The sequence below is a fragment of the Gopherus flavomarginatus genome, chromosome 3 (assembly GCF_025201925.1).
Source record: "Gopherus flavomarginatus isolate rGopFla2 chromosome 3, rGopFla2.mat.asm, whole genome shotgun sequence".
Classification (NCBI taxonomy): Eukaryota; Metazoa; Chordata; order Testudines; family Testudinidae; genus Gopherus; species Gopherus flavomarginatus.
Genome location: NC_066619.1, coordinates 61,853,666 through 61,873,199, shown reverse-complemented (window position 1 = coordinate 61,873,199; position 19,534 = coordinate 61,853,666). Strand labels below are relative to the sequence as shown.

Below are 19,534 nucleotides of genomic sequence, written 5' to 3'. Positions count from 1 at the left end.
TGTAGCGTTAAGATCAGTAATTTAAAGTCAGAAAATGTAAAGTTATCGTAATAGTGGTAGCTCTCCCACATTGAACATTAATTTGCTACCACTGCATTGTGTATTAAGATATAAATTTAAGTCTCCATTTGCCATCTTGCAGGAACAGCGATGGCAAAGAGGTGCTCTGTAGCCATCTGCATGTTACTGTCATGGGGGTGGTTGTGATTGTGATAATTGGGCCTACAAGTGTACCCTAATTGTGAGCTCAGCTATAAAAAGTGGGGGGAAGGTCATAAGATGTCATCATAAATGTTGATTGGGGGCGGGATGCAAAGGCAAAACAGAGTGAATTAGTCCAAACAAGAAGGCCTACAGATAGTAGCACTGTGTTGAGATAATGCCTGATTTAAGAAGAAAAAAAGTGTAAAACTGGATATCATTGAACCACACTTAGTGTCAGATATTAAGCCTAGTTGGTGAACAAAACAATAAGAGAATGGGCTATTGCTCCCATTGTCCCCTTTTGTGGTCCATAAAGAAAGACTTTAGGAGAAAAAATGGCTTCACTATCATGGTTGCCACTTGAGACTCCAGGAGTGTGAAAGGAAAGGAGGAATATGTGTGGCCGTAGAAACATTCCCAACCCTATTCTCTCTTTGTCCTGTTGTTCCCTTCCCATTGCTACAGGTGCCCTCTGTAACCTTTCCTTGCTTCCTTGCTAATCATGCATAAGTGAAACTGAACTGTTGAGAGAAGTGGTAAAGATTTATATTATTGCTGTGTGCCAAAGTCCAGATCAGGATTGGGGTCCCATTGTGATGGGTGCTATATAAAGAGAATCCTTGCTGTGAAGGACTTGCAATGTAAAAGTTCTTTGTTTCACTCTGTAGATATTTCAAATGCAGCAATGTGTTCCATTCCTTCATCTAAGTTTACACACTCTTTAATAGTGATTTTTTTATTCTTGTAGCAGTAGATATTACCATTCTTGAGTATTTGGGGGGTTCCACAAAGATCTCTCGGGGAATTTTTTACAGTAAAAATGCACTACATTAGGTGCTTATGAGATTTTTGTGGTCGTTTGTTATGTACTTGGCAATTCTTGGCTCTCAAGAAGAGCCTTTATATGGGAATAATGATTAGGAAACTCTTATCTGCTTACAGTACCTAATCAAGTAACTTTTTTTCTTTTAAACTTGTCTGTAGGCTCTTATTGCAGAGGCTGTAGGCAGCTATGAAACTATGGATCTCTTTAGGCACACCACTGAACTCAGTATGCATGTAAGTATTTGAACAGTCCTCTCATTAGGAGGTTCTGAACAACTGGCCTTTTTCATACTAAGGAAAGACAAGCCATATTTGGGGTCGGGAAGGAATTTTTCTCCAGGGCAGATTGGCAGAGGCCCTGGAGGTTTTTCGTCTTCCCCTGCAGCGTGGGGCATGGGTCATTTGCTGGTGGATTCTCTGCAGCTTGAGGTCTTCAGACCACAATCTGAAGACTTCAATAACTCAGGCATAGGTTAGGGGTTTGTTATAGAAGTGGATGGGTAGGGTTCTGTGGCCTGCTTTGTGCAGGGGGTCGGACTAGATGATCACATTGGTCCCTTCTGACCCTAGAATCTATGAATCTATAAAAGTTCATATTTTAACTTATTAAAGTCAAAATATTGGAGGCCTGTTTCAAATTCCCCTTACCTCTCATGTTTTATATTCTACTTGATACAGGTTTTTATACCACTCTCATCACTGTAGTATCTGAGCACCTTCCTATAATGCTTTAAGCAATTGTCATATGTGGCTCATTCTCTCTGTCATCCTCTCTCCACTGGGAGAATTGTTTAATATATACACTGTGTGTTTATATGAGAGAAGACCAGGTAGAACTGTGCCTTGCATTAGGAGTAGAGGGTGGTGAGGTTTGCACTGGTGTTTAGTTTAGTTTAGTTCCTGTAGGAATTGGTTCCTCAGTCTTGGACCAGCCCTCCAAGAAAGTGCTGTGTCCTGCACAGGCAAACTTTGCTTAGGTGGTAGAAAAGAATGGACACGAATGATGATGGCTTTTGTCTCTTTTGTAATTTGTCTGCTGTGAATGGGTAAAACTTTTTTATATTTATATTCAAAAGAAGAATTATAATTGGAGTTGCAGTAACCTAAAACACAATTGTTAAGTAGTAAAAGGAAAATGCTGACCTGATGTTACATCTAACCACTCTTCATTGAAGATTAGTGTACTATAGAACAGAAGATTTCTTTTTTTGCATATTGTTGGTGGAGCAGTTAATGATACCTACTTGTGTGGTGGTGTTTTGTTTTGTTTTTGAGACTGAGGGAGCAAAAGGCTATGCTCATTGGGTATGCTCAACGCTGCAAGATAAAACCAACAGAGAAACAGAGCTGTATCGGTACAACATTGTTCAAATGAATGCTATTCCAGCAGCGCATGTGGTTTTGAGTAAATACACAGGTAGGTAACGTCTTAAAGTTAAAATACTTAATTTCATATCTGTCAAAAGTTTGAAAAGCATATTCAGCATGAATGTGTCTTAGCTATTACTTAATCACTTTTGCCAGAATTGAGCTTGTCGTGAAATCTTGTGGTTAGGGAGGCTCTTCTGAGTAATGAAGCAGACAACCAAAATGTATCGTGTGTATCTTTGTTTTTTGTTAAATTTATGCCTAATGAAAATATGACCCCAATATGATGGAATTCTTTCTGGCTCTCCTTACTCAAGAAAGAATCTCCCTGAAGAGATGAGTAAGGAATGTAGAATCAAGGCCTTGCGTGACTTGTCCTTGAATGTTGCCAGTAATACACTCACTTTGACTACTGAACTTGTGCTGTTGACAAGAAAATGTCCAATTTTGTAGCTTAATATTGAGGTAAATTTTTCATACAGTATAAAACTTTGAGACTCTAACTACAGAATCCTAATCTTTTCTAGTGGGATTCATTTATACAAGATATTGAAAGAGGGGTTACTATGTTCAAAGGAGAACTGCTAGCATCCAACTTGAAGTTTCAAGTTGATACTTTTCATTTCATTTTAATAGACATGACTTCAGAGCAGTACAACTGAAGCTAAAACCTTGATATTCAATTTATATTTTGCTAAAGTCTGTAAAAAGTTGAACCTCTTCAGATGTCATTTTGTTTAAAAACAAATAAATAAATAATTTGTATCAGTTTGAGAAATTTTAAAATAATATACTATTTGGTCAAATGGAACTTGTTCTTGTGGGCAATAACACTAATGCCTATGAACTAAAATCTTCTCTTGAACTAGCCTGAAGATGGGGTGGGCTTTTTTCCATGTGTTGTTGTGAAGGGTGCTAAAGTGACTCCCAATGACCTCAATGAGCACCTGATAGCTTGAACTCATCAAGTTGCTTTGAAAAATATATCTTGCTGAAATATGTTTCACCATATGTCCCTGATATTTTTCACTGCTCATTGTGTGAGAGTATGGTCATTTCTGGTCTTTCAGAAAGAATTCAAAATGATGCATCTGCTTTCACGATGCTGGGTTATTTGAATGAACATCTGCAACTGAAAAAGCAGGCAACAAAGGCTTATCAAAGGTAAACTATACACTGAATAGATTTTAAGTACTGAAATGTACCACTCAGGGTGACAAATCTTAAATGGGTTGATTCTTTCCTTAAACACTGTTTGCCAGTTTCCTCAATGCATTTTAACTAATCATATTTAAAGGGGAGACACTGGATGTCTGATCTGTTTCTAGCCCCTGTTATTGAGACAGTAAGGTAAGTCAGAATGTATAAAACTAAGGTAAAATACCTGTTTCTGAGCATTCTTCATTCACTAGAACATAACATTCTTCTTTGAATGATTGCTCGTGTCCATTCAACTTAGGTGTGTGTGCTCGCCATGTGCACTGGTGCTGGAAGTTTTTTCCCTCAGCAGTATCTGCAGGGGACAGGCTGGCACCCCCTAGAGTGGTGCACGTATGCTGTGGCCTATAGGGTGCCGCTGGCACCCTCCACCCTCATTTCCTTCTTGCTGCCAGTGATGGTGCACGGAACTAGTGCTGTTTTAGCTAAAGCTGTTGATTTTTGTTGTTCAAACTCTTTTGCCTCTTGAAAATATTACAGTATATAGTTTTCTCTAATTTAGTTCACCCTATTTAAGTTAGAGACATAGTAGGTCCCTAAAGGGACTTCGCCTCGGGATGAGGCATGCCCTAGTTCCCAGGCTTTAAACCCTGTGATGGCTGTAAAAGGCCCATACCCATTAACAATCCACATAATAGTTGTTTACGGTGCTTGGGCGAAGGTCATATTAGTGATAACTGCAAAATCTGCAAGTTCTTCAAGCCCAGGACGAAGAAGTGTGACATTGGTTTGAAGGTGCTCCTGTTGGAGTCTGCCCTTACCCCAATGCCTGAGCAGTGCTCTGATTCGGTGCCAAGTACTGTGACCTCAGTGCACAGCGCCCCACTGATACCGTCTACGAGCCGGCACCGGTCTCCTTCCGTGGCTCCAGCCAAAAAGCCCAGGAAGACAGGGCAAGGAACGTCTCCAGTTTGGTGCAACGGAAAGGAAAAGTCTGGGGTGGAGCAAGGCCCTGTCTCAGGCACCTCTTCACCCCCTTGCGGATCCTGGGCCCCAGCTCAGGTTGAGTAGTGTAGCCCAGCCCACTCCCCGTTGGCCACCCTGGATCATGGGGGAGATCCTCGTCAGCTCCGGGTGCCATCCATGCCAGAGGCCCTCCAAGCAGCGCAAGACCTTTATGTTCCTCCCTGTGCCGCCCACTGTGGCCCCTGCAAGGTCCCGGTCCCAGGGTAAACCTGAGTTGGGACCACTACAGTCTCCACCTTTCCAGCAGTGCTCCCCATTGCAGGGGACGTCTCGGCAGTGGACGTCCTCTCAAAGCCGACATGCTTCTGACCATGATAGGCAGAAGCTTCATAGCCCCATCCGCTATCTGGACCTAGGACAAGGGCAGAGAGGTTTGAGGCATGGCTCGCCAGTAACTGGGTGCAGACCTCTGGAGGTAAATGCCCCCACCAAGCCCACTCTAATTCCCAATCCCTTTTCACATCCTGGTACCGCTCGTTAAGCGTGAGGGATAGATCGCTGGCCCAGAGCTGTTGCGGATCTACCAAGCACCGAGGTCCTGATCTAGATGCTTGTCGAGGTCAGCCAGATCCAACTCCAGGAGGGGTGACCAGTACCGATTGGGACAGAGCCACCAATCAGCCGCATCTTGGTCACAGGGGAGTGACCACTCAGGCTCTGGCTCAGGTTCAGAGCAAGGTTCTTTAATGATGGAACAGGCTCCAGCACCTACAGTGAAGATCACGTTGGTGGCACTGTAGCCGGGCCTGTGGCCTCAGACTCCATGGTTGGCACATTGGTACTCATGGAACCCATGGGGGTTCACTCAGCACTCTCGGGCTGCCCGCTCGGTACCCAGTGCTTCGGAGAGACTGGCTACTGCCCTCTCCCACCCCCCTTCAGCCCAAGAGCCCTCAGCTGCAGGCACAAAAGGAAGTGGGCAAGCAAGCCACCAAACCACCTATGGTTGTGGAGGACCCCTTGGTACCAGCTTCCTCCTCATTGTTGCCAGATGAGACCATAGTAGGGCCCCCTCCACCAGTGGCCCAGGATGATGCTAAGGTGCATCAGGAGCTGCTGAAGAGGGTTGTCACCAACCTGAGCCTCCAGGTGGAGGAGTTACAGGAACCTGCAGACTCCCTCTTTAATGTTCTCTGCCCCATGGCTCCGGCCAAGGTAGCTTTGCTCCTACATGAGAGGGTAGCTAAAATGACAGATGCCCTCTGACGCCCTCCTCCTTGCCTCCGATCTTCTAGAGGGCAAAGCACAAGTACTTTGTGCCATCCAAAGGCCATGAGTACCTTTTATACCCACCCTGCTCCCAATTCCCTAGTGGTAGAGGTGGTCAACCACAGGGAAAGGGTCAACCAGGGGTTACCCCTAAGAATAAAGACTCAAGGAGACTGGACTTGTTTGGGTGTAAAGTTTATTCATCCTCCAGTTGCAGGTGACCAACCATGAGGCCTTACTAGGCTGCTATGATTTTAATATGTGACAGGCCATGACCAAGTTTGAAAGCGTCCTTTCTGAGGCTTCTAGGAAGGAATTCCGGGTGATCCTGGATGAGGGCTCGACTGCAACCAGAGCAGCTCTCCAGGTGGCATCAGATGCTGCGGACACCACCACCCACAATAGCACTGGCCATCTCGTTGTGCAGGGCTTCCTAGGTGCTCCTCTCTGGTCTTTCTTTGGAGGCTCAGCAGTCAATGTAAGACCTCCCTTTCAACAGGCATGCCCTGTTCGCAGAACAGATGGACATTAAGCTCTGTGCCCTGAAAGATTCCCATATGACCCTAAAAACATGGGGCCCGTATGTCCTCGGCCTTGCCCGCAAGCGGCTTACGCCACAGCAGCCTCAGGGCCAGAGAAGCCACCCTCACTAGGAGCCTCCCCACAAAAGATCCAGGGACTACAACCCCCCGCTACATTCCAGACTGGCTCGACCCGCAGTAAGCAGACAGGCAAGTGCCTGTTTTGAGGGTACACCTGAGAGTGACCTACCAGACTGTTCCCTGGATACTTCCTCCCCTCTGTTTGCCAAGTGCCTTTCTTGCTTCCTCCCTGCATGGGCATCTATAACATCAGACCTATGGGTCCTCAATATGGTGGCGCAGGGTTACACCCTTCAGTTACTTTCTACCCCACCTTCCGACCCGCCCTTCCCGTCCCTCTTCAGGGACCCCTCTCAGGAGAATCTTCTCGTACAGGAGGTAGAGAGTCTACTACAGATGGGTGTGGTGGAGGTAGTTCCTGTGGAGTATAGGAACAAGGGGTTCTATTCCCAGTACTTTTTAATCCCCAAAGGCATGTATGGGCCACAGACCAGCCTAGACCTGTGGGGCTTGAACTTCTACTTAGCAAAACTGAAGTTTTGTATGGTCTCCCTGGCTTCCATCATCCCCTCCCTGGATCCGGGAGATTGGTACGCCGCCCTCAATCTGAAAGATGCGTACTTCCACATCACCATCTTTGAGGGACACGGATGCTTCCTCTGGTTCATGGTAGATCCCAACCACTATCGGTTTGCAGTCCTCCCATTTGGCCTACCAACAGCATCACAGATATTCACCACCACTGACATGCACTTGGTAGCTTTCCTCAGACATCGGGGTATCCAGATCTACCTGTACCTCGATGACTGGCTCGTGAAGGGCAACTCCAGGTCCAAGGAGACATCACGGTGCTGCTAGCTGTGTGCCGTTGCCTCGGCCTGTTGGTGAAGGATGACAAATCCATGTTAGTTCCGGTACAGAGGATAGAGTTCAGCAGAGCGGTGCTCGACTTGACCTGTGCCAGGACATTCCTGCTGCTAGAGAGATTCAGGGTACTGACAGACCTCATTGCGGAAGTCTGCGTTTCCCCTGACCACAGTCAGGGTTTGCCTGTGCATACTAGATCACATGGTGGCATGTGCATACGTGGTGTGCCATACCAGGCTCCAGATATAACCCTTGCAGCAATGGCTAGTCCAGGGACCACCTGGAGAAGATCGCTACCATCCCCAGGATGGTACTTAGCTCACTATGATGGTGGACCGACCCCAGGAAATTCCTGGAAGGAGTTGCCTTTGTCAGTATTCCTCACTCAGTTGAGTTGCTTTCAGATGCCTCGGACCTGGGATGGGGCGGGGTGCACCTCAGCACCCTCCAGACCCAAGGTATGTGGTCCCCCGAGGAAACAACACTACGCATAAACATCAAAGAGCTCAGCGCGGTGCACAGAGCATGCACGATCTTCCTACCTCGCCTGTTGGGCAGAGTGGTCACAGTCCTCACAGACAACACAGCCTCGATGTTCTACATCAACAGGCAAGGCGGAGCGCGATCTTCGGCCCTTTGCCAGGAGGCACTCCATCTCTGGCACGTATGCATCAACCACGGAATCCATCTAGAAGTGTGTCACCTTCTGGGGGCCAAGAATATGCTAGCAGATCACCTCAGCAGGGACTTCTCCTCTCACCACGAATGGGTGCTCCACCCAGCTATAGCTGGCATGATCTTCCAGAGGTGGGGAACTCACCAAGTGGATTTCTTCACCACCAGGCAGAACAGAAGTTGCCACAGGTTTTACTCTGGATGGGGTCTGGGCAAGGGCTCCCTCTCCGATGCCTTCCTCTTGCCGTGGGCAGGAAATCTTATGTATGCGTTCCCTCCAATTCCGCTCGTCAGCAAGGTCCTAGCAAAAAGCAAGAGGGACAGGGCAGAGGTTATCATGATCGCCCTGGCGTGGCCTTGCCAGCTCTGGTTTAGGACACTGTTAAGTTTGTCAGTGATCCGTCCTGGCCCCCTGCCAAACCAACTGGATCTGCTGTCACAGGATCACGGCTGACTCTTGCATCCCAACCTTATGTCCCTCCACCTCACCGCGTGGATGTTGCTGAGTAATGGGCCTGTTGGCACGGGGTCCAGAAGGTCCTCCTCAAGAGTAGAAACCCCTCGACTAGGCAGACCTTCCTGACAAAGTGGATGAGGTTCTCCCACTGGGTGGCCAAATGGGGCATCTCCCCTTCGCATTCTTCAGTGCAGTCGATCTTGGACTACCTGCTTCATTTGAGGAACCAGGGCCCAGCGCGCTCCTCTATCAGGGTGCACCTGGCGGCCATTTTGGTCTTTCATCCACCAATCCAGGGACAGACTGTGTTCTCCCATGACATGACGGTCAGGTTCCTTAGAGGCCTCAAGAGGCTCTTTCCTCAATCCGGTCCCCGCCCTCTCAGTGGGAATTCAACTTGGTTCTCCCCAGGCTCATGGGTCTGCCCTTTGAGCCCTTGGCCTTGTGCTCCCTATCTCACTTATCATTGGAGGGTAGCTTTCCTGGTGGCAGTGACATCGGAGAGGTGAGTCTCCGAGCTGTGAGCCCTGACCTCAGAACTTCTGTACGTGGCCTTCTATAAGGACAAGATCCAGCTCCAGCCCCATCCGGCTTTCCTTTCCAAGGTGGTATCTGCTTTCCACATGAGGCAGGACACCTTTCTTCCGGTCTTCTCCCCTGAGCCCCAGGAGACTAGTGAAGAGAGGCGCCTTCACACTTTGGGCATAAGAAGGGCTCTGCATGTCTACCTTTATCTGTCAAACCTTTCCGTAAGTTGACTCAGCTTTTCCTCTCTACAGCTGATAGGATGAAGGGCCTCCCAGTGTCCACACAAAGGATTTCTAACTGGATCACCTCTTGCATTCGGACCCACTGTGAGTTAGCGGGAGTCCCTCTGCTGTCGATTGTCAGAGCCCACTCGACTAGAGCATAGGCATCCTCAGTGGCCTTCCTGGCACACGTTCTGACTCGGGACATCTGTAAAGCCATGACGTGGTCCTCGGTACACACATTCATGGCCCACTATGCCATCACGCAGCAGACCAGGGATGATGCTGGGTTTGGCAGAGCTGTGTTGTAATCTACATGTCCATGAACTCCTTACCCGCCTCCAGGGGTACTGCTGGGAGTCACCTAAGTTGAATGGACATGAGCAATCACTCGGAGAAAAGACAGTTACCTTTTTTCGTAACTAGTGTTCTTGAAGAATGTTGCTCATGTCCATTCCATGACTTGTCCTCCTTCCCCACTGTCTAAGTTTCCGGCAAGAAGGAACTGAGGATGGAAGGCACCAGCGGTGCCCCTTCTTCTTCTGCATACACGTGTCACTCCAGCGGGTACCAGAGCTGGTCCCCTATGGATACCGCTGAGGGAAAGCTTCCAGCACCGGTACATGTGGCGAGCTCACACACCTAAGTTGAATGGACATGAGGAACACATTTCGCAGAACACCAGTTACAGAAAAAGGTAACTGTCTTTTTTTTTTCAAAGAAGTGCAAATTAATGCCTTTCATGGAAATTACCACAGAACCTTGCAGTATATTGAATCTTTCAATATGATTTTGGAAACTAAGTATCGTTGCATTGTCTCTACTGCAGGGAACCACAGTTCTTCCCCAAAAGTGGGGATAATATGGATGCAGTAGTGATCACTGAACACAGCAAATGTTTGTAATTTTAAGCCATTATTAAAGAGACAGAAAAACACTTACAGTGTAGATAAGTCACTGGCAGTAATAAGCAAAAGTATAACAACCATTTGCTTGTACTCTTGGGCTTATTTGTGAATTACTTGTTCTTTATGATCACTTTCAAGGGCGGTCTCATTGCTGAAGAACTCTGAAGATAAAGAAAAGTATAACATATCAATGCAAAATTATGGTAGATCACTCTGGTAAGCAGTGTTTATTTTGTTTTTTAAGTTGTTACCTCTTGCAGTATCACAGTATTACATTGTGTAATTCCACCACAGAAAAAGGAGTGGCCACATCCTTCATTTAATGGGTACTTTATGGCAGATGATAAGCTATTCATATTTAACTTTCGTTTTAATCTCAAACCATTTTTATCATATGCAGCACAAAATTTAGAGCTTCAGTATCTTATATGTACCTTCATTATATTGCTTTCACAGTTTCCCATTCTTTAAGCTCTGAGCTGTACCCATAATAATTCAACAGTTAGGTTTAACTTAGCATTACTTGTCTCTATTTATGTAGTGCGCAGAAGGAAGCTCAAACTCTCTTGGTTTTTCTACCTGCCATCTGACTTGGAATTTATTCCCTTTCTTTTTGCAGGTAATCCAGTTTGTAGTGTGAGTAGTTAGCTGTTGTATGTTGTCAATACTTTTTAAAGCAAGAATTTTTTTGTTGAGATCAGTGTCCAACAGTTCTAGGAGGTTGCCCATATTGGAGTCTAAAGTTATGTGAGAAATCCTCATAGAATGACATCTTGTATCTGGTATTCCTGGGATGGGGTTGCTCTTGTAGCAGAGCTGTGCTATTGCTTTGACCTTTGGGGTCATGCTGACTGACTTGAACTAGTTCTTATAAACAGCACCATTGCACAGATAATGCTACTCTTTATGATGTCTGCCTCAACAGTCAGAAGCATCAGTACCTTCTAGTCCTCTGATTCCATCTCAGGGGCATAGGATGGAGAGAATCTTGACATCAGAGGACACTTTCAACCTGCTTCCGTTGTGGTGGCTTCAGCTCTGTTAAGCAAGGTTTTTGAAGTAAATCTTTCTTAAGCAGGAAATACCTACCTCTGACCTCAACATGAGTGATAGAACCACTGCCGTCATCCCAGAGAAGTCATGTCTTCCCATGATATTTATTTTTCTAAGAGGATCTTGGTAGACTAAAAAGACTCACTAACTGTTGTGATGATGTCCTCATTCCATGTTGCATGTATTGTATGTGAGTGTGGTCATTTCTGGTCTTCCAGAAAGAATTCAAAACGATGCAACATTTTTGTGCTAGTACAAAGTTCCCATGATTGTTAATAAACTTTAGTAAATAGTCCTATTGCATTTCTGCTATGATGATCTTATTCATAGTAAGATTGCCAAATCTATTCTTCCTCCCCCCACATAGCAATCACTAGGCAGTATCTTTGTATCACACTAGAATATCATTCCCTGGATTATATATGTGATCAATTAAAATTAGTGTGCTCATATGTTGATACACACATCAGAGAGCTCCAACAAGCCGTAACTGTATTTATTTTGCAAATCTGACTAAACATAGTATTTCTGAGCTAGTAACACAGGCTCTAAGCTTTCATGTAAGTGAAATGGGATTGCAAATATCCACATTAACAATAAGTTCGGACTCCACCTAGAATGAAGGGTTGAGGGTACCCTAATAGTTCTACATTTCTTTAAACCACCCCCTTTCGTTTTAATGTACTAGGCTTCTAAAAGACAGTGTTAGTGAATTTAGCTGATGGTTGTGCAGATTATGAATTGATCCTGCTTAAAACTGCAGTTCAAAGCTGATTTGGGGCATATCTTTTTTTTTTTTTTCTTTTCAGTGCCATAGGTCAATATGACAAGGCCATCCAGGCTTACATGTCCACTCCTCTCACAGAGTTAGATGCCATTGTAGGAGTTGCACTAGCTTACTTCAAGAAAGGGCTTTTACAAGACAGTATTAAAGGTAAGTGTCTGTTTAAACAAAGGTGCAGTACATGGCCTGACACTAAAGGAATATGACATTTTCTTGATAAACACTTACCCCCTTTTGATTTTGTACATCTGAATGAAAAATTCTGTCCCAACTTATGCATGCATTGGGATAGTATGGGGTATAATAAAGGTAGAGAATTTTCAGATTTTCATATAAAATTCATCATAATCACCAGACTGCTACTCAGAAATTTGCCATGAGCTATTGCAGTGTACAGGAAAAAAAATCTTTTACATATCAATTGACATTTTCAAGGCAGAACAGTGTGGCAGTACCAGTACTTGCTTACTCTGTGCATCCGGTATGAGAGGGTAAGGAAGTAAAGGTTTTATGAACAAAGGTGGAGGCTAAACTTTAAAATTGGGCTTTTGCTGCTTGGGTCAGGGAATCTTGAAACAAGAGAATCAGGGCCGGCTCCAGGCCCCAGCACGCCAAGTGCGTGCTTGGGGCAGCATGCTGCAGGGGGCACTCTGCCAGTTGCCGGGAGGGCGGCAGGCGGCTCCGGTAGACCTCCCGCAGGCGTCCCTGCGGCGGGTCCGCTGGTCCTGCGGCTCCGGTGGAGCATCCGCAGGCGTCCCTGCGGAGGGTCCACTGGTCCCGCGGCTCTGGTGGACCTCCTGCGGACCTCCACCGGAGCTGCGCGAGCAGCAGAGCGCCCCCCGCGGTGTGCTGCCATGCTTGGGGCGGTGAAATGGCTAGAGCCGGCCCTGAAGAGAATGTATTCCTTTCTTAGATGTTCCTTTATCATGTTTCAACAATTTTTAGCATTCATTACACATGAAAATTTATTTAGGTTTCAAAGTCAAACTCTCAAAAGTTAGGAAATTCCAGATTTACAGTTGCACGTGCTTGTGCAACCTTAATTCTGCCCCTTTGTGTCCAACCTGTGCACTGAATGTGGCGCAGGTCCAGTAGGGAAAAATGTATGTGATCATATAACTAAAGACTCTCATAGTGCATATACATGTCTGTAGCTTGTCATTCCAGAATGCTTTTAAATCTTAGTTGCTTTTCTAAATTCTTACCTTAATTTAATATTCCCAGCCTATGAGACAGCCTTATCTCTTGCCGAATCTGAACAAGACAAAGCCCATATCTTGACAGCCCTTGCAATACTGGAGTACAAACAGAATAAAGTGGATGCTGCAAAGACGTTGCTGTTTAAATGGTATGTGGGTAGTGTAGAATGAGTGTGTGAGAGAGAGAGAGACCTTGTCAGAATTTGAAAGTGCCGTTGGAAGCTTTAACTTGGAAGTTTTTGGGGGGCTTACTTTCTTTTAGCCCAAAAGTAATGAGGTACAAACACTGAAGGCAGCTTTGTAAACTTATCTAAAAGCAGTGGTAATGTACCTACCAGTAGTACTTATCTTCACATTTGTTGAGTACCTTGCTGTGTATGTTTAAAATGTGTGTTTAAATTTAGGAAAAGTGTGTTTGTGTGGTGTTCAGCTACAAGAAATGTAACTTTTTCTTATTAAAGTAATTAAAAATCCCCCAAAGAATAATGTTCTAAGCACCACACATTGTCATGGCAGCACTCTCTAGATTTCACTTGAAGATCAGCAGTCCTGTTTCACCTCTGCATTTTATAAGTGGTTTTTTATCTTTCAGCACTTGGAAGACTAAAAAAGTGTCTGGTCTGTTACTGGGCAGTTGACAGCCAGAAATTAGCCTCTACCATTTCAGCTCCCAGTGTTGAGCAGAGTGGCTGACATTACTTTCCCTGTTTATCAAAGAATACTGTGTCGGAAACATGGCCATATTGACCATCTCCATCCTGCTAGCAAATCCTCAGGTTACTGAAACGATGGAGATCTGCTACCTGGTGCTTTAAATCCTGAGTAATTGATGATTAACATGATGTAGGAAAATGTTATTTCTAGTTAGTCACGAAAGTGCTCTTTCTATTTTTAATATAAATTTCAACAATGAGTGCTTCCTACATAGCATTAATCACTAGCATTAAAGAAAACTAGTAAATGCTCTGGAAATGCATCATTTTTAACTGGAAGCATGTAACATTACAAAGTGAAATCTGTCAAGACTTTAAATTGTACTGTTCGGTTTTACCCCCATACAGAGGACTGATGGCAACACACAAACTTTCAGAAAAGAATTTCACATAATTAGACATATATGGTGTCTATAGCTGATATTAAATAGTAGAACTGTTGTCTTGTGTTGGAGTCAGAAGAAACAAAAGGTCTAACTGTTCAACCTATTCTTTTGTGCTTTTTATAACATAAGTATATTTTTCCATCTGTAGTTCACAAAATTTGGTTAACCAAGATGTTGGAGGTTTGTTTTCCTTCCACTGATTAGCAACACAGCATAGAAGTAGGATATTAAATTTTTGACCTCCAGTGAAATCATCAATATGAAAACGAAACAATAGGATCAATATTTTTAGGAACCTTTTCATATTCCATTGCTAAATTACAACAGGTATCTCCTTGATATTCATATTTATTTCCAATTTTAGGATGTGACCACCAAATAAATGAATTCTCATCATCCCACATTCTGATAGTTATTTGTTTCCTTTTAATTTGATCAGATGATACTGCAGCAATTTTCTCTTATATCAGAACATCTTGAATTTGTGCAATCGCTTGTGATGTACTGGGGTTTTTTGCATCAGTTTTTCTCCCTGCAGCTCTCCCACTTCTTCATGGAAAGCAGTTCTGCTTCTGCATTAATACTATTCAAAGCTTTCTATAAAACTAGTAGATAACAGCTACTTTTGTACTTATTTAAGCAGCAATATAGTTAGTTGTTTTTAATACGTTTTTAGAATACTTTTTATAGAGATGAACATTATTTTGAGTAAATAAAAGCAATTACTTCATTGGGCTTTGATTCTGTATTCCAATTTCCCCTCTAAAGTTTCACCAACAGTGGCTAATGCACATACATTTCATTTTAATTTCCTAACCTCCTTGCACATGTTTCCTTCATGGAAAATGCAGCACATATAGTTAAGCATGTGGAACAGCAGGACTAATCTACTGACTGGACTGCAAATTGTCTCCCTTCTTGATTCCTGTTGCTATAGCATGGAGTTACAGTAGTCGTATTTGTATTCATGTACAGTGCAGACTGCTAAATATGAGATACTGACAGAAGATGTAAATATTCTTTCCCCTCCCCCATCTGTTTTTTTAAACTGGGAAATGCATATATCCTGTACCCTGAATGCTAGCTCTGTGCAGATTTTATTACTCAAACACAATTTTAACTTAGATGATCTTGGAAAATTATACAGAAATTCTACAGCTACCTGAAACACAACTTTATGTAAGAGGGAATTCTTTTCCTGGCAGAGATTTGATCCTTTTTACTCTACGGAATCTAAATCAAAGCTCTCATAACAAAATTATTTAAATCACATGTCAAATACTGCCATGCCCTTAGATAGTGTGGGGGAGGGGGGAAGCAAACCTCCTTCCCAAAAATCAGATTGCTTAATATGAGTAATTGAGTTTATATATATATAAAAATATATATATATATAAACTCAATTACTCATATTAAGCAAGATTAAGATTAAGATTATGTCTACTATTGGAGACAAGTTTGCTTCAAGAGAAAGTAGATGCATAGAGTTCAGGAGATATTTGTCTCCGTTACCATTCATTTTTTATGGCTGCTCTTTTTAAACAAAGACAACTAAACATGCCCAATTCTTGCCAAGCAATAGTCATGAGCTTTAAAAGCTGAAACCCACATTGCTCCTTGTACTCAATATTATCCAAAGGACTTAAGAATATTGATGTAGGGCTGAGTTTGAGAGTCTCGTCATGAGACATTAATTCAGTGCACCACATTATTGTGGATTAGGAATTCAAACATACTGTGAGCTAAAGAGGATGTTTTGTTGCTCTGAAGAGGTAGTTACAATTTGGAGAGAATCTTGTAAGTAAGTTACTGTTTGTTGCACTTACAACACTGTAGCTAGTGGAAGTAGATGACAAATCCTGCAAACTATACTTGAGGCTAGTATTGTGTTACATAATAACTTGTTTTCCATTGGATTTACAGCTCTATATTAAAGGAACCTACCACTGAAAGCCTGCAGGCTCTGTGCACTCTAGGTCTGGCGAAGCAGGATGCTACACTTGCAACAGCAGCCCTTAAAGAATTACTGAAGCACACAAAAAGCAAGGATAACGTTTATGAGAGATGCCTTATTACATCTGCTGTGTATGCACTGCAAGGTAGAAATGTGGGAGTGCAGAGGCAAGCTTCCAAAGCTGTCCATAGGTGTGTAGTCTGCATTTTTGTACATTAATGGCAATTAAACTTTTACCCTCCCAAAATTATCCTTTTAAAACTTTGTGAGTGTTGGAACAAGACTTACTAAGCAAATATCTACACTTTTACAACATACCTCGAGACAAACTCTGGTATCTTAAGAGTGTCGAGCATCATTCATTTAGATGAAGTCAAATGGTAGGAGCTGCCTTTATTCTTTCATTTCTGAAATACTATCATACCACCTTTTTATGGGATCAGATTGTTTGTTTTATTCTTAGGACCACATTACACTGTGGTATGCAGTTATGAATGTACTTATGGTCAGCATGTGTACCATAAACTTCTGTGTGCTCATTGTCCAGTCTCTGGATTGTTCAATAGAATCTTACCGATAAAGCTAGGAAAAGTCTGCGTTGCACCAGATTCTTCTCTGCACTGATCCCTCAGGTTTTATCTAATGTAATCTTAAATGGTTTCTTAGGCAGTTGATTCCATTAGCTTTAATGTTTTTTGATTAACTTAAATGTGGGAGAGGCGGCATTAAGTTTCAAACTGTTGCTCTTGGTTATGCCATTAACAACCAACAACTTGTACTATCACCTCTCAAATGTTTCAGACCGTTATCCTATTCATCTCTGTTTCCAGATTATCTTAAAATCCCTTATCCCAGAGCAGGTTTCTGATCTTTAATAACATGTCCCTGTTTTTTGATGACACTGATATATTAGGGAGAATACAGTCTATCTAATCTATAATCGTATATGTCTATTCACTTTAAGTCAGTAGTCATGGAAGCTGTTTGCCTAACTTTTTTTAAGATTAGAGATGTGAGAGTTGATTACAGTAGGAGGTATGAAAGTAGATGCCTATCCAGAGATGTGACAAGCAGGATTCACGTGGCTAAGTCATTTCTATAGGAAATGCAAATCTGAATATACTTACTCTCTTCTGTAGTAACCCAGATGATCCTGCCCTTTGGGCTCTTCTGTCTCGACTTGTTCCTCTGTATACGCCACAAAATGCAAAGGTATGTGTGTTGCAATTATCATATATTAAGCTATGACCATGTGTTAAGCAACGTATATTTATATTTGAGTAGAGTTCAGTAATAAATTTTTTTTATTATGCTATTGTACACTAATTAACAAGAACTACTATTATGATTGCTTTCACAATTGCATTTCTGACAAGTCGCATGCACAACTATCTTCTTTGTGTGTATGCTTTAACAAAAGCAGTGATGCTCTCCTTAAAATAAATAAAAACACTATGCATCAGCTTGGAAGAGAAAATACTTGAATGGAAAATTAGTTCATATTGCTGATCAAAGTCAAGATCAGAAAAATGATCACATTTCAACATCCCTTGTAAAACCCTGGCATTAAACAATAGTGATGTAATCTTGTAATTTATCTTGTAGGGTGGAGCTGTGGCAGGAAATGTTGCTCATATACTTGATTTAAACCATGGAAAGGTTTGTTTTTCACTTCAGACTTTTTAATTCAATAAATAATCCTAAAGTGAACATGTTTTGGCATTTTATAAAGTAATATTGAAGCACTTTAATGTTGCTTATTCTTCATGTGTAGAAAGCCCTGCTGCATACTGCAGTTAATCAGTTGGCGATGGGATGTCATTCGGCTGAAGATGAGAAAAACAACGCACTGAAAGATATCCAAAAGGCGGTCCATCTTTTTCCAGGTGATCATTACTCTATCACAGACATTCATATTATGTTTTTTATTTTAAACTTCTTGTATTTGTTAGATGGGATTCCAGTAATATTTCAGGGAGAGTCCTTTGTAAAATAGGACTAGCTTTCCAGGGACTGTTTAAACACATCAAGGGATAATTAAGTGCTGAAGTTGAGGCTCGCTCTGACAACATTGGAAATTATTTAATCTCCCAATGAGAGAAGAGATTTGTGGTGGTGGTTGTTTCACACACCAGGCACAAAATTTGAATACTCAATGAATTATATAACCTGCTGCACTGACCAGGAAAGATGTATTCATGATTTTTGAGAGTTTGGATTGCAAACAGTGTATTAATTTATTGAATGTTGGTTAGTACTGTAGGCAGCTGTCCTGTTAGCAAATGGCAATCTTTGTTATTATAGTAAATGCAAAACTAATGTTGAGGTTGTGAAATCGAGTACTCAGATGTCAAATACCAAAATGTTGAATTTCTTCTACAATGTTAATGCTGTGGTATGTATTAACATAATACATAAAAACTAAACTTTTTTATCACTTTCTCACAGATATAGGATGATTTGACACTTTCTGTAGCTTTGTTTCATTTTCCAGTATTTATTCATTGTTCTCCTTCACATCCCTTCTCAAAAAATCTCCTCTGCTATGATGCCTACAAAAACTTGAACAGTGTAGGCTGCTGGTGTGCTGAGATCACTGCCTGTCATGCTGACCAATACTGTCTTATTGTTCCATCTGTTGTATGTTGTCTTACACATAAATTGAGATTTCCCTGGAGCATTAGACACTGTCCCAATGCGACCCTGGTCCGTGACCTGGATTTGTAGGCACTATGATAATGCAAATAATTATATAGGTGGGTCTGATACTGATGCGTGTTAGCTTTGTTGCTCAATGCTTCTCATAAGACTCTGTTTTCAGGTACTTATGACTTTGTCAAACTTTTACCCATTTGTCTAAAATTTTCCATAGTGAGTATCGGCCTATAGGCTGAATTTTAGTTTGGAAAATTTCAGCCAGAACAGTTCAGCTGTTTCTGGGAATGGGGTTAAGAGAAAATATATTTTTCCATTTAAAAAAAAAAATTCTGTTGATCTTTTCTGTCAACAAAGTTAGCACCTTGTGCTTTGGAGTCCAGGACAGGGTAGTGGCAGGGTAGTGGCCTTTGTGTGATTGGATGTGCCTTTTTGCCATCCCTATGAAAACTTTCCCAAATTAAGTCAAATTATAAAACCTAGACAAAACCCAGTTTGTACTTGCTCATAGAGGTTATGGACATTTTAGCTGCTAAAATCAAGAAAGATTCCATCCACTCTGAGCATGTTTGAGCCTCTAGTGCTGACCGGTCTGGGCGGGCACCATCCCCACAGAGCAACTTAGCATGCTACCTTCAGCTCAAGACTACAAGAGCAAAGCTAGACTTTCCCTGTAATAGCTGCTTCAGTCTGGGCACTGGAACTGAGAGCAGAGTGTCTGTCTCTCCTGTCAAGTATCAGA

General features: G+C 42.7%; 1 protein-coding gene across 8 annotated transcripts in view; it reads left to right on the top strand.

The window, feature by feature from the left end:
* The window catches only part of SKIC3 (SKI3 subunit of superkiller complex), an 82,810-nt gene that overhangs the window by 42,698 nt on the left and 20,578 nt on the right, over positions 1-19,534 (top strand). For all 8 annotated transcript variants that reach the window (XM_050943854.1, XM_050943860.1, XM_050943857.1 and 5 more), the window contains exons 25-34: positions 1,189-1,263; positions 2,305-2,446; positions 3,468-3,561; positions 10,187-10,264; positions 11,911-12,035; positions 13,110-13,233; positions 16,107-16,328; positions 17,277-17,349; positions 17,743-17,796; positions 17,912-18,023. In XM_050943854.1, coding sequence (XP_050799811.1) covers positions 1,189-1,263; positions 2,305-2,446; positions 3,468-3,561; positions 10,187-10,264; positions 11,911-12,035; positions 13,110-13,233; positions 16,107-16,328; positions 17,277-17,349; positions 17,743-17,796; positions 17,912-18,023 — 1,099 coding nt within the window. The remainder of the gene's footprint in view (positions 1-1,188; positions 1,264-2,304; positions 2,447-3,467; positions 3,562-10,186; positions 10,265-11,910; positions 12,036-13,109; positions 13,234-16,106; positions 16,329-17,276; positions 17,350-17,742; positions 17,797-17,911; positions 18,024-19,534) is intronic.